The 14,794-nt window shown below is 38.1% G+C and overlaps 1 protein-coding gene across 1 annotated transcript; it reads left to right on the forward strand.

Annotated features, from left to right (window-relative positions):
• Positions 1 to 83: 83 nt before the first annotated feature.
• Positions 84 to 14,263, forward strand: LOC101889109 (malate dehydrogenase, cytoplasmic). Its single transcript, XM_005177981.4, has 2 exons — positions 84 to 241; positions 12,917 to 14,263. Exons 1-2 carry the CDS (start codon positions 239 to 241, stop codon positions 13,913 to 13,915), a joined length of 1,002 nt encoding a protein of 333 aa, XP_005178038.1. The 5' UTR covers positions 84 to 238; the 3' UTR covers positions 13,916 to 14,263.
• Positions 14,264 to 14,794: the final 531 nt, after the last annotated feature.

Consider the following 14,794-nt stretch of genomic DNA (forward strand, 5'->3'; position numbering starts at 1 on the left):
CAAAAAATTTACCATTTTTGGTAGAATTCTACTAACTGTGGCAACTGTGTACAAAAAGCACAGCGCGCCGCCGCCGGTTTTTTTACATATGATAAGCCGCCGCCGTCGGTAAAATTATTGCGCTTCGTTGTCTCTTCGCAGGGCCTTTCGGTGTTGATATATATATGGCCATAGTGCCCTTAACTTCCAAATCAATCAGTTTTGCATTTCACCTGGAGCTCTTCAAACAAGTATCATAATGGTAAGCTGTCAAAATATAACGTCATAATAATAATTAAATAATTAGCAGACCATCTTGGATTTTGACAAAGACAACATCTTTAAAGGCGATTTAGTGCATTCTGGAGAATTGACTTTCATTTGACCTTTGCTGATTACGGAACTTATGGAATGTTGTTCAGTCCGCTTGCGATAATGCCTTATTTTGTTGTTTTTGTTGTAAGAACATTTGTAGCGGATAAAAAACTTGTTTGATTGAACATCTATTAACTTGACACAAATAGAAGAAAACTAATTGTTAATGTCAAGGTCTCGTAAAAGGAAAGGTTGGCGGGCTGATCAGAAAGTGTTCAAAAACTTGAAGGAAAAGTTTTCTAAGGATTAAGATCGAACTATAGATCCCTGCAATGAACAAGCATTAAATTTGAGCTCTGTCAAGAAAATAATTAAATATTTAAAATTGGAGATTTTTACAAATTGACTGGACTATTTCTTTTGGATATTGGTGTTTGAAGGTCTGGAGCTGTGGCTTTTGGTGGAGTTGGTTTTTCTTCTCACCTTTTTAACCTGTTGCTGTGCATTTTCGTTTGGCGCTCTTTTTTTTTTATTCATTTGCATCTGCCAAGGTAATCCTGAAAATGCCGTCGCTATTGACCTGTAATGTTTGTAAGGATCATATTGCCAAATCCAAATATAAAATTGGTTGCAAAGGCTGTGCAAATTTTTTCCATTTGGATTGCGTTGGCATTTCTGAGGCTGAGGCTAAAATAAATAAGCAACTCAGATACACTTGTGTGTGCTGTGTTCGGGCTGCTGGTGGTAGTGGTGACGCTGGTGTGGTTGATCGTGGAACAAAAGCGAACACTGCAGTTGATGCATCTAGGGTTGGTGCCACAGCTGATGCTTCTTTGAATGGTGGTGATGAGACAGTTGGTGTGGCTGCGTGTGATTTTGTTGGGAATTCAGATGCTCTGCGAGAGCTGCAGGATAACTTGATTTTGTCTATGAAACAACAAATGGACACGTATATGGCTAGATGTCTGTCTGAATTCCGTACCAAAACTGATGCTCTGTTTGATCTTTATAATGCACAAATATCTGAGGTAAAGCGTGATGTGGTTGAGCTTAAAAAGGCTGTAGTTGAGTTGAAGATGACAGTCTCTGAAGTTAAAAGTACGGCTTTGTTAGCAGAAAAGAAACTTGCTGATAGGATTTCTGAGCTTGAGTCTTTTAACAATGTGCTCCAGCGAAGGCTTAACAGAGCTGATATCATTATAAGAGGTTTGCCGGAAAATATTAAAGACCTCAGGAGCTTTGTTGTTAAAGTTGCTAATTTGTGTGGGTTGCAACTATCTCATGGCGACATGCAGCAGTGCTGTTACATATCTGAACGTAGAGCGGTTTTGGTGAAGTTTAATTCTATTCAGACAAGAGATTCCCTTATCCGCCGATTTGTTAAAAGAGGGAAGGTAACCCTAAAAGAAGTTATGGAGAATTGTCTATTGGAGTCCCGTATCTACTTAAATGATCATCTTGTTAAATCGGCATCTAGTCTTGTTTTTGCCTGCAGAGGCCTGCTCAAGAAGAAGAAGATTAAGAAATTCAGGTTGTTAAATAGTGATGAACCTCAAGTTGAGGTAATACTTGCTGATGGAAGTAAAACAATTTTTGAGCGACAAGAGCTTCTTGAATTTGCTCGTAGTTGTCCTCTGCAACCGGGTGGTGCTCCGTTGGTTGGTGATATGCTGCTGGGAGTGTAGTCATGTAATGTAAATATTAATTTTGTTTTGATCTCATTGGCAATTTAATTGTTTTCTTGATGCAAATTATTGCTTATTTGTTCTAAATAATCTTTCATATTATTATTTATTATTTATTTTTTTTTATTTATATATTTATATTTTTCAATTTTTAGTTTAAGATGCGAAATCGAATTTACATAATTTTGCTCCCCAGCCCCTTTATTTGGTTTGATGTCACTTGATGATAATCTGGGACCCATAATTAATGACGCTCACTTTTTTAAACCCTTATTTGAGGGTTTGTCTGGTAAACTAACGTATGGCCACTTGAACTGCCAAAGTATTCGCCCATCGAGATTCAATAATAAAATTGATGAGCTTCGATCCTTGCTGGTTGGTAGTGGTATCAGCATTTTTGGTGTCACTGAATCTTGGCTTAATTCTGCAGTCTCATCGAAATCGTTGGTTGTTCCAGGATATAAGCTGGTGCGGAGTGATCGTGTTGGTCGTGTTGGTGGTGGGGTATGTCTCTATATTGGTAGTGGCATTCCTTATAAGGTAGTTTTTCGCTCAAATAATTTTGGTGTTTGTGAGTCGGTGTGTGTTGAGTTGAATATTGGGGCATTGGTTTTGCTTGTGGCGGTAGTATATCTTCCCCATGGCGATGTTCAGTCTTTCTGTGATGTACATGAGAGTTTGTTTGATCGCTTCTCTAATATCATTGTCCTTGGCGATTTTAACTGTAATTTATTTGTGTCTTCGAACTCTGTTTCGATGAGAGGATTATGCAGATCATTGGGGCTAACTATTGTGCATAACATGAAACCTACCCATTATGATTTGGCCCATAACTCTACCTCGTTAATTGATTTTTGCCTTACTAGTGATAATTTGTCCTTGGGTTTCTCATCTCAGGGTCGATGTCCTGGTATATCGCACCATGCCTTTGTTTTTGGTTCGCTTAACCTGCCTGTATTTTCAGAGGAGAGATTTATTGAGTATCGTAACTTTGGCCGAGCGGATTGGTTGGGCATTTTAAATTTCATATCCGATTTTGACTTCAACCCCTTATATTCCACTTCTGATGTGAATTGTCAACTTTCACTATTTGATTTGTTGTTTAACGCGCTATTGTCTTTCGTTCCTGTTTCTGTTCGTAAGGTCAACCCCAGGAATGATGCATGGTTGGAATCTGATGTGGTAAAATCGGCACGGATGTTTAGAGATCTTGCGTACTTTGAGTGGCGCAAGCGACCTATGGAGGGTAATAGAATAATATATTGTATGTATAGGAATCGTTGTAAGGCTGTGATGAGGAATGAGAGGCGTAAGTACTATAATGATCTCTTTGGTCGTATGAATAATAATCAGCTGTGGAAATCTCTAAAGTCGTTTGGTGTTTTGGGTAGTGATAATGAAGCTCCACCAATTGATGTCAATGCTGCTAATCATTATTTTTCCAGTGGGAATCCTGGTTTTGTGGGTGAGCGTGGTCAGTCTCTTTATAGTGAGGGTCATGTGGGAGATGATGTTTTTCGGTTTTATTGCATATTTTATTCTGATGTTGTAAGGTCATTAAATAAAGTTAAGTCGGGAGCTGTGGGGGTTGATGGCGTGCCAGTAAAGTTTTTTAAACTTATATTTCCATACATTTCCTGTCATTTCCTGCATTTTGTTAACTCGATTTTTATGACATCTACTTTTCCTCGGGCGTGGAAGGTTGCACGAATTGTTCCTGTGCCGAAAACTGGTGAATCATTTGATTTGCCGAATCTGCGTCCCATTAGCATTCTACCTGCTATGTCAAAAATCGTTGAGCATATTATTAAAGAAGCGATTGTTGACTTCCTTGATGATCGTAGGCTATTGAGTAGTTCTCAGTTTGGTTTTCGGCGGCGATGTAGTACGACCACGCACTTATTATATCTTACTGACATGATCAGAGATGTATTTAATTCATCTGATGTTGGGTTATTATTGGGCCTTGACTTGTCAAAGGCTTTTGATTCGATAAACCATTCCCTTTTACTTGACAAGCTGAGGTTTAAGTTTGGTTTTTCATCTTCTGCGTGTCGTTTAATGGCTTCATATTTGGAAGGTAGGTCTCAGTTTGTTGTTCATTTGGGTGTTTCGTCTGAAGTTTGTAGTGTCCAATGTGGAGTCCCGCAAGGTTCTGTACTGGGACCGTTGTTATTTATTATGTTCATTAATGACATTGTGCACTCAGTTGTTGATGACAGGTGTTGTCTGTTTTTGTATGCAGATGATATTCATGTTTTCTTCAGAGAGGCTGATATTGCTGGGTTGGAAGGGTTGGTTAATTCTATTGTTTTGTCTCTTTCGTCGTGGATTTCGCTAAATGGCCTTATGATTAATTGGAATAAAACTAAAGCTATGCTGTTCAATGATCATGGTAATGGTGGTTCTCTTAATATTACTGTGGGTTCTGTGTTAGTGAAATTTGTTGATGAAATGAAATGTCTTGGTGTTATAATTGATCGGAAGTTGGACTTTAAGAGACACATTGATTCCTTGCTTTGTCGTATAAGGTTTCAGCTGCGGAGGCTGTATTGTCTTAATGCTTATTTGCCTTGTCATGTTAGGAAGAGAGTGGTTGTATCCTTGCTGCTATCGCAGGTAAATTATTGTCTAGAGGTAGTCTCCGGTACTACTTCTTCTCAAATGCAACGTATCCGTAGGGCGGTAAATTCGATTGTTCGTTATGTGTATGGCTTGCGTCGTGGTGATCATGTTTCTTGTTTTGTTAATGATCTCCTGGGATTGCCATTTAGCAGCTACATTGATCTTCGTATTCTTCAATTTCATTACAGTGTTATGTGCAATTTTGACTGTCCTCTTCGTGACAACTTTTTGTTTTGTAGATCATCTCGAAATCCTCAATTGTTGTGTCCAAGGTTTTCGTCCTCCATTGGTGAGAGATCATTTGTGGTTAGGGCGGTGAGATTGTGGAATCAGCTTCCTTTGGCCTTACGTACTTTTGCCCATACCAATTATCTGTTTAGGGTTAAAGTAATTGAATACCTTCGCCTAAATATGTAGGCTATGTTTTTGTAGTGGTTGCGTCGGTTTATTATGGGTCTTTCTTTTTGCTTTTCTTTTTGTTTGGGCTGGGGAGCCACTATATTATCTTCTTAATTTTATTTGTAGGGTATAATGTGAGTTACTATTTATACTCTGTTTTGTGAGTAATAAAATAGTTATCTCTTATTTTTAGCTCGTTTCTGCTACACTTTTTCACTGCTCTACTAGACTATTGTTTAGTTGGTGATGGTGAATCGAGGTGTAGGGTTCGAGCTTCTCGTGAATTATTAAGATAAATTATTAGGTTTAATATGTTATTTGTTAAGTTTGAATTAATCATTCAATTTGTATTATGTTAGGGTATTGTAGATAGATAATATAAGTTATGGGCCCTGTGGGCTTATTTATATTTCTTTGTAAGGTAAATAAATGAAATGAAATGAAATGAAATGAAGTGTGCTTCTGCTAGCCTGCATTAATTTTTTGTTTGCTGTTGCTTTGAATGATACTTAATGCGAACATGTGATATACATATATGCAAGACAATCGCCCACTGATTTAGCAGATTGTAGCAGCATATCAGGGTATATTTTTAAATATGCTTGTGTGAAAGAAGGTGGGAGAGTGTACATTTTTGTCGCATTATTTATGGCAGGCACAATGACTTTATTTTCGGGTTTTGTGTACCAGAAGTGGTTGTACTGCTTCCTTCTTTCGACGCTTGTTATTATTTCCGCAGATAAAAGAAAAACAAACGTTTATATCGTTTGAACTTTAAATACCAATATCATTAGCCAAGTCCAAAGTTTCACCATGATAACTATCTTATCAATCATTAGTTTGATTATATTTTTTTCATGTGGTCAGTATTTGTTTTTTACCGGTATATAAAAGGTATTTAGCCGCAAAAGGTGTTTTGGGATTCAATTTAAATTAACCAAATAATTGCATAAAGCATATTAAGTTACTATTTTTTATGCCTTCCCCTATAAGTTGAGATACATTAAATTTGTCATTCCGTTTGTAACTTAATACAAAAATCACAGATCCACACAACACCAGACGAAAGTACTTTCATGAAATTTATAGTTCAATTTACCGGATTTTGTAAACCCAGTAGATTTAAATTCCCAATTTCATTGCATATACGTCAAAATACAAGGAAATTAGCAATAAAATAAAAATATGAGCAATGAAAGAAAGATAGATTTGATGTGTTTCCTTTATACGTGTTGCTAATGTCGTTTGTCTAAAATTTTTGGAAATAGCCTTTTATTTCCCTATCGCATATTAATATTTACGTTTTTAACATTTTGTAAAGTTGTTCTCCAAAAACGATTATTCTTCCTAATTCCAAAAAAAAAAAATTCAAATTGAAAGTACAAAGGAATAAACAAACAATAGAAAACATCTGATTAAATGTCGTTGAATGAGAAGAACAAGAGTTGCAAGTGATTGCAAGAAGAAATTTGTCCAGCAAGAATTTGCAAACTCTCACTGAAAGAACTGTCAAAATTTCTTTCTTTGACCGCTCTCTTGCAGAACTTTCGGGTTAACAGACGACTTCCAGTAACAATTTGTAACAATTGTTCCAAATTTTAGGGTAACAAGACAGACACTATGTCAACCCGGCAAAAGTTTTCTTCATTTATTTGATATGTTTTGTTCATTTTTATAATGGGTCAAATAGCGCGAAAGATGAATGAAATGCCTGGATGTTCTCTCGAAAATTTGATCCTAAGTGTTCAATCATTCAATTCAGTGGCAAATCTGGTCATTAATATCATTAATGCGTGGAGGTTAACATCATTAATAATAACCAATCATTGATTTTGAAAATATTTTGTTTTTATTTTTCAACACAATAAATACATACACAAAATTGGCAGAAGTCAGGCACACTCACGGTAGAATAATACAGGTAACAGCAAGTTTTGTTGTACAACAGTAACATTCATCATCATCTTGATTCTTAGTTGTTTTTTCTTGATTTTAAGTTGTTTTTTCTCTGGGTGTACTTTGACTGAATATTAGATGACCTCAGCATCACTATCACCTACAAAGTGTAACCTTCTTCAATTTCTTTGAGAGCACATACATTTAAAATAATATAAAATCCATGTTTTAGCCGAGTAATTTCAATTAATTTGACAACAAACCCTTACCTGGGGAAAAAAATAACTCATTTTGTGAAAAACGCTACAGTTGTTGTTGTTGTAGCAGTAGTACATGTGTGTGTTTGTGTTCTGCTAATCTGGTTCCAGCTCCAGGTTTAGAAATTCGGCTACTTTAACGGGCTGTAGCCAGAGATCTTCTGGAGTGAGTTGGGTAGGTTTGGCTGAGCAATTAAAAAGGTGTAGCGTATTGTGCGGGCCTGTATCACACGCCGGGCAGGCGTCACGCACATCTTCATCAATTCGTGCCCAATACGAATTGAGGCGACTACACCATCCTGAACGTAATTGCGCCAAAACTACCCTGGTTTGTCTAGGCAGCTGACGTTCTTCGGCTGCAATGGATGGGGGGTGGACTCCGAGGACGGCATTCACTTTATAACTGCTAATAGCATCCGCGACTGCATCGGTGTGAATGCGCCTCAGACCTGCCTGATAGGCTTCTTGATCTAGAGGCTCTCTCTTGTAGCGCTGGACCTCCCTCTCTAGATCATGTATGTCCTTCCTGACACGCCTGGGTGGGGGAGAGTTATCCACCATGTGATGGTTGGGATGGCTCTCACGGTAACACCCAAGCAGGTACTGCAACGAAAGCATATGATTATGCTGACGTAAGGGAAGGACTTTCGCCTCCTCATGTAGATGGTCCACTGGTATCATGAGGAGGCACCCTGTCGCAGTTCTCAGGGCAGCGTTCTGGCAGGTCTGGATATTCTTCCACTGCGTAGCACTAGTATTCGCAGACCACACTGGAGCCGCATAGTTGACCACAGACCGACCTATCGCGTTATAAGAGGTCAACAAGGTTTCTTTGTCCGCATCCCAAGAGCTGCCGGCTAGCGCCTTGAGGACCTTGTTCCTACTTTTCATCTTGTCGCAGATAGCTGTGGCTTGCGCGGACGACTTGAACATGCTGTCGAACGTTACCCCAAGAATCTTGGGGTAGTTCGTGGTCGGTATTAAATTCCCCTCGACCTGAACATTCAGCTGTGTTCTCATCTCCGCAGACCATGTGGTAAGGAGTGTGGCCGTTGATTTCGTGGCGGATATTTTCATATTCCTCGCGTGGAAGTATGCGGCAAGCTCCGCGAGATAGGGGTTCAACCTTTCGCATATGTCATCGACCTCTGGACCCGACGCCATGATCGTACAATCATCCGCATACGTTACGATCTCAATGCCGTCTGGAGGGCGAGGAATTCCGGAAAGGTAGAGGTTAAACAGTTCCGGAGATATCACCCCACCTTGGGGAACTCCCTGTTTCACTCTACGGGCTTTGGACTTCTTGTTCCGGAATTCCACGTACGACTGGCGTCCACACATATAGTTGATTATCCAACGTTTCAAACTTGGCCGGAGGGTAGTTCTCTGTACGTCCTCAAACAGTGTGGCATGATTGACCGTATCAAATGCCTTTGATAGGTCAAGGGCTACCAACACTGTTCTGTCACACGGCCTGTTCTGGTTTAGTCCTCTACTAATATGTGTGGAAATGGCGTGTAATGCTGTTGTGGTACTATGTTGTGGACGGAATCCATGCTGGTGGTTGGCAACTGCATAGCTTCCTCTAATGCTGGGGAGGAGTAAAGCCTCAAGAGTCTTTGCTACTGGCGACAAAAGCGAAATCGGCCTGTACGATTCGCCTTTACTGGCATCCTTGCCTGGCTTCAGTAGCGGGACCTGGAAAAACGCTACAGTAACTTTTTTTACCGTTTCTTAATGACATTAATATAATCCTACATACCTAAAAATAAACAAACCTTAAAAAGTAGTGTATATTAAATTTATTATTCCGTTTGTAACTCCAAAAAGTATGTATTTTTATGACCAGCGTACAATTCAAAGTTGATTTAACGATGTCCGTCCGTCTGTTGGAATCGCGACACAGCCCACATTATTTGACGTAGAGCTCAAAAAATGTTATTTGTTGTTCAAAAAGGGATCCGGTGGCAGAATATGGTCCCATTTCGTGTAGCCTCCATATAACGGTACATTCCGATATTCGGTATTTTGACTATTTAGGCCATATTTTCCAAAGAATTAGTGTAAAACTTGGTATTTGTCCTAGTCACATTTACCTACGAAATTGTTTCAAATTTGCCATTTAAGACTCTCCATAGATAATTTTTGTAGTATAAAACTGCCTATAAACGTTCCCATATAAAGGCCTCACCCACTTTATGTTTTTTGAAAAGTTTATCTGCATTATCAAGACTGTCTTACTGGTAATTGTAGTTTAAAGTGGAACACGTGTGAAACCAGATGTTTTTGTGGAGGGTATTAAACTTAACGTTTTTTATTCGTTGTAATTATGTTATGCATATTTGCTCTCGCGATATATAAACTAAAGGAATGGAAAATATATACTTTTATGGTGTGGGTACATAAACAGTTTGAAATATTAATGCCAAATTATAAGAAATTCGAATGCGGCTCTTGCATCCCTTTATGATATGTCACAAATATGCCATACGAAGGCTCAATACTGCTTATGTACCCACAACCTTTATAGCACTGCACATAGGGCTTTGTTTGTAGAACTTTTGTCCAAACGATTATCTCTTACTTTCGTGGGATTCGTACTTATTCCATTAAAATTTTACAAGCTAATGCGACATTACCACAGTGCTGTGCAGTGTGTCAACTAAATCTGAACCTCTTTTGCATGAAAGTAAACAGACCGGAAAACGCTACAATATAAGCTTTTTCCAACACAGTTGGAAACAATACAAACAAAACCAAAATTCATACAAATTGAAAATGCCCTCTAGAATGCAATGAAAAATGAATTAATTTCCAGCAATTTCAAATCGGAGGAAGGCGAGAGAGTCACATTTCGCACTTGAACTTGTATGCATAGAAATGTATTTTTATAAATTAAAAAAGTACTTTCTGAGGTGGAAATAAGACCGTAGGTATCAAGAAATAAGGGAACAAGTTTATGCGGGAGTCGTGTTACTAGGACAACCGTGAATGGATGGACATCGATGAATAAAACCAATCATTAAAAATTGATAATTAATATTATGGATAATTTAAGGCAACAGTTTCAAACGGCTTTCGCGCATTATATCAAACAAATAGCTAAACTACGCCTTGAAAATAAATTGGCAATTACCTTTTATAGAATTTATACATCAGGAAGATCGCTTAAGAATGAATTTGGAGCTCTTTTTGAACACACTTAGGTTAGATTGAAAAGATGTGCGAAACAATTCGCCGCATCCCCTGTTGGGCATACACTTATGCCAGCATAGGCCTGTTGTGCGCACTGATTAAGGTCTGGTATGAAGTCGCTCCCGAAGAATTGGGTCTGATATTTGCTAACGCTGGACATTGGGAGAGAATATGTTCCAATGTTTCGTCATCTTCCCCGTATGCTCTGCATATGCTGTTATCTGCACATCCTATCTTGTACAGACGAGCTTTTAGACCCAGGTGCCCCGTAAGGATGTCTGTTACCTCATCCTTCCTCTCCTTCTTACCTAGTAATAAAAGGTTCTTCGTTTTTATCTGATTGGGATCGCCCTGTTTTAGCGAGAGAGTTTGCAATCTCGTTACCTCTAACTACCGTATGACCTGGTACCCATATAATGCGTACTAAGTCGTGTTGAGAGTAGTTGGTGATTGAATTTATACATTCCAATACAGTTTTTGAAGTTACTGCTTTGGATGTTATAGCTTTTATAGCGGTCTTACTGTCCGTTAGGACGTTTACCGTAGCCAGTCTCGTGTTGGTATTAAGTCAGTTCAGACACTCTGCAAACGCCCGGACCTCCGCTTGAAGGATCGGATTGAGGGCAAGCGGAAAGAGATTACGGTATTTGGTTCTTCAATCAAAATTTCCCAGTCGGCATTTGCTGTAGGAATCCGTCGATCCACGAGTCTTTCGTAGGGATTAATGTTTCACAAGATGAAGCTACAATTGTTTTAGATACCCGGTCCGATACATAGTTTTCAATTGATTCTCCCGTTGTTACCTGTAAAATTTGTTGATGGTATGTAGCGTGGCCTTTGCTTATCCACTTGTCCGTTGCCCTGAGCCTTAAAGCCGCGACGGCTGCTTCATACCGTATTTGAATATCTATTGGGTGCACAAATAGAATTGTCTCTAATGACCCAGTTGGTGTTTTTTCTCATTGCGCCGCAGATGCTTAAGCAGCGCATTCGTTGGACTTTCTTTAATATTTTGGTATTACATTTTTTATCCAAAGTGTCCACCTTAAACAAGCGTTCGAAAATAAACAACACACTAACATAGTGTACAGTATCAGTACAGTATCAAACTGTTAAACACTACCACTAAAAAATATTTTAGTGATACTGTACCGAAACACAACGATGATCGTAGTGTACCGCAGTTGGAGCGCTAAATAATCGTAGTGCACCGCAGTCGGGCTATTAAAAAATCGTAGTGTACCATATGTACCACATTAAAAAAATCGAAATCATAAAACTGATTTTAAACACTCAGTCATACTTTGTAAAATATTTGGTTTTTACACCTACATTCATTGATTTTCGGTACCATAAAATAACAGGTAAATTATTTGCATAATAACCCGTTACAACGGAAACACTAAAATACCCTTTTTCGCGAAGAATTGAAAATTTCAATTTTCAATGGTTAAATACAAATTATTATCACTTCAGATTTAATCCTTTTTTATTCTCTCTGCCTGTTTCCATATTTTTCTACTTTCTTCAATTTCGCAATCAATCTAAACATACATAAAAAAATTCAGCTTTTATTTTCATAATATTGAATTGTATTAGTCCTCCTCCACCTCGGAACGGTACAGAACACTACGTTACAGTACTATACTGTTTATTTTCGAACGCTGCCTTAAACACACTTAATATACCAAAAAAATGCTATTACTTCACTGCTTTGTGCACTGGTAATTTATTGGGGTTGCCGCAAGCAGAATATTTCCCAATGTGTTAAAATCAAAAAATTCACAAAATACTGGTTATGAAAATACTGACATATCAAATTGTTTCGGTGATGGACGAAAGTTTTCAAAATTTGAATAAAACCTAAACGATTTGAGTACAAGTAATATTTTTTTTACAAAAAAACGGGCCGTTCAATTGGTATGGATTTAGCGTGATATTTTAATCGCATAATTGTTGTTTTGTGGTAATGTCTACCCATTGAACAATAGTTTTCAAGCTAGTGCATAAAAATCACTTGAATACTTTTTTTCTCATGGTAGCCTTGTATTTGGAGCTTTAAGGAAGACTACATTTTTGCGTATTGAGATGAAAAACTTAGTCATATTAGGATCTCAATATTAATACATTTGAAGAGAATCCAGCTGTATTTTTCACATTTAATTAATCTGCCTTACCAATCGCCATTTTTTGCTCTAGCAAATAAATGGTGTTTTTATGCTGTAATGTAAAACATGTAAATGCTAGCATTTTTTTTACCTTGGAACAAATCTAAATAAAAAAATGAATATTTCTGAAAACCAAAGAAACGCATAAGAGAGGGGAACATAAACAAGAATATAAGCTTTTTATTAACGATTTGGCAATTGTCGTGATGCCGTCGTCACAAAGACAAATTTTTAAAGCCTATTGTCATGTCCCTTGCAGTCGCAAGAGCAACACAAAAAAATTAAGGTATCCGAAAAATGTCAACACTTTTCGAATTAGCATGATATTTAGACAATAAACCACAAATTTCGCCCATATATTGATCTGAATTAAACTGTTTTTCTTATTTTAAAGGCTGAACCAATCCGTGTTGTTGTCACTGGTGCTGCAGGTCAGATCGCCTACTCGCTTCTCTATATGATTGCTCGTGGCGAAGTATTTGGCAAAGACCAGCCCCTAATTTTGCATTTATTGGACATTCCTCCAATGGTTGGTGTTTTGGAAGGCGTTGTTATGGAATTAGCTGATTGTGCTTTACCTTTGCTCCGGGAAGTGGTTCCAACCACCGATCCTGCTGTAGCTTTTAAGGATGTCTCTGCTGCTTTCTTAGTTGGAGCTATGCCTCGCAAGGAAGGCATGGAACGTAAAGACTTGTTGTCTGCTAATGTGAAGATTTTCAAAGCCCAAGGCCAAGCTTTGGACAAATATGCACGCAAGGATGTGAAAGTGTTGGTTGTTGGTAATCCAGCAAATACCAATGCAGTTGTTTGCTCCTTCTATGCACCTTCTATTCCCCGCGAAAACTTTAGTGCCATGACCCGCTTGGATCAAAATCGTGCAACCGCACAAATTGCCGCCAAGGCTAAGGTACCTATTAGCGATGTTAAAAATGTTATCATCTGGGGAAACCATTCGTCCACCCAATTTCCTGATGCCAGTCACGCCGTTGTAACTGTTGGTAACACTGAAAAACCCGCTGTGGAAGCTGTTGGAGATGCCGAATTCCTAAAGAGCTCTTTCGTCGAAACAGTTCAGAAGCGAGGTGCTGCTGTCATTGCTGCCCGCAAGATGTCATCGGCTATGTCTGCTGCTAAGGCCGCTTGCGACCATATGCATGATTGGTGGAACGGCACTGCCCCCGGTCAATACGTTTCGATGGGCGTTATTTCCGACGGCAGCTACGATGCACCCAAGGATGTTATCTACTCCTTCCCCGTTGAAATCAAAAACAAACAGTGGAAGATCGTACAGGGATTGTCTTTGGATGACTTTGCCAAGTCAAAAATGGCCGTGACCGGCAAGGAATTATTGGAAGAGAAAAATGAGGCAATGGCCGTCTGCAACGCCGATTGACTAGCCGGCCCAGCCGACTCAAAATTGTAAATGATCAGTCTGACTAGTACTGGTTAATGTCAGGATTTGAGTTAGATAAATATGATTATATTAAAGTTTCGACACACCCAGCCCTTGTTATTGGATATTCTCTTAGCCCGCAATGTTATATTTGTTATTTCTCAATATTTATCTCATCCGAAGATAGTTTGATTCACCGTCTTCTTAGAAATGTATATTTAAATTTAGTGATATGAATTTAATATAATCGTCTAATCGAAATTTGTACCCATCTAATAATTTCAATGTTTTTGTTAGTTTTTTACGTCACAAATAAAATTTGTGTCATTGATACAAAAACGGTCATAATTATTTTGTTTTCTTCTCTGTATAGTAACATAATACCCTCCACCCATGGTACAAGAATATACGGTTATAGTAAGTGTTGTTTTAGAACAATTTGAAACAACAAAAAATTTGTAATAACACAATCCTGAAAGATCGAATATGAATGTCAACAAAGACGAGTCATAAAAACGCGTTTCAAGCATTTTTTTAACTTGCCAGTCTAGCCTCTAGTAAATAAATGAAAAAATGTGTAGGTACTGGGCCCGACCATCAATAACATATTTCTTTCATTCGTGAATAAATTTTATTCAGAGGAAAATAATGTGTAGGTATTAATTAGATTCGCGATTTGGTTTAATTCCAATTAAATAATGCCACCCCATTTCATTTATATCAAACAAATCTATATAAATAATGTCCAAAATCTTATATTAACATACAAAGACCTATGTTATAATGAGATATTTCATTGTTGCTTTGTAGCTGGTAGTTCAAAAATATGTTATGTCACCATATCGTGACATAGCATTATGTTATAATATAACATAGCTG

The sequence above is a fragment of the Musca domestica genome, unplaced genomic scaffold (genome assembly GCF_030504385.1).
Source record: "Musca domestica strain aabys unplaced genomic scaffold, Musca_domestica.polishedcontigs.V.1.1 5, whole genome shotgun sequence".
In the NCBI taxonomy this organism is placed as follows: domain Eukaryota; kingdom Metazoa; phylum Arthropoda; class Insecta; order Diptera; family Muscidae; genus Musca; species Musca domestica.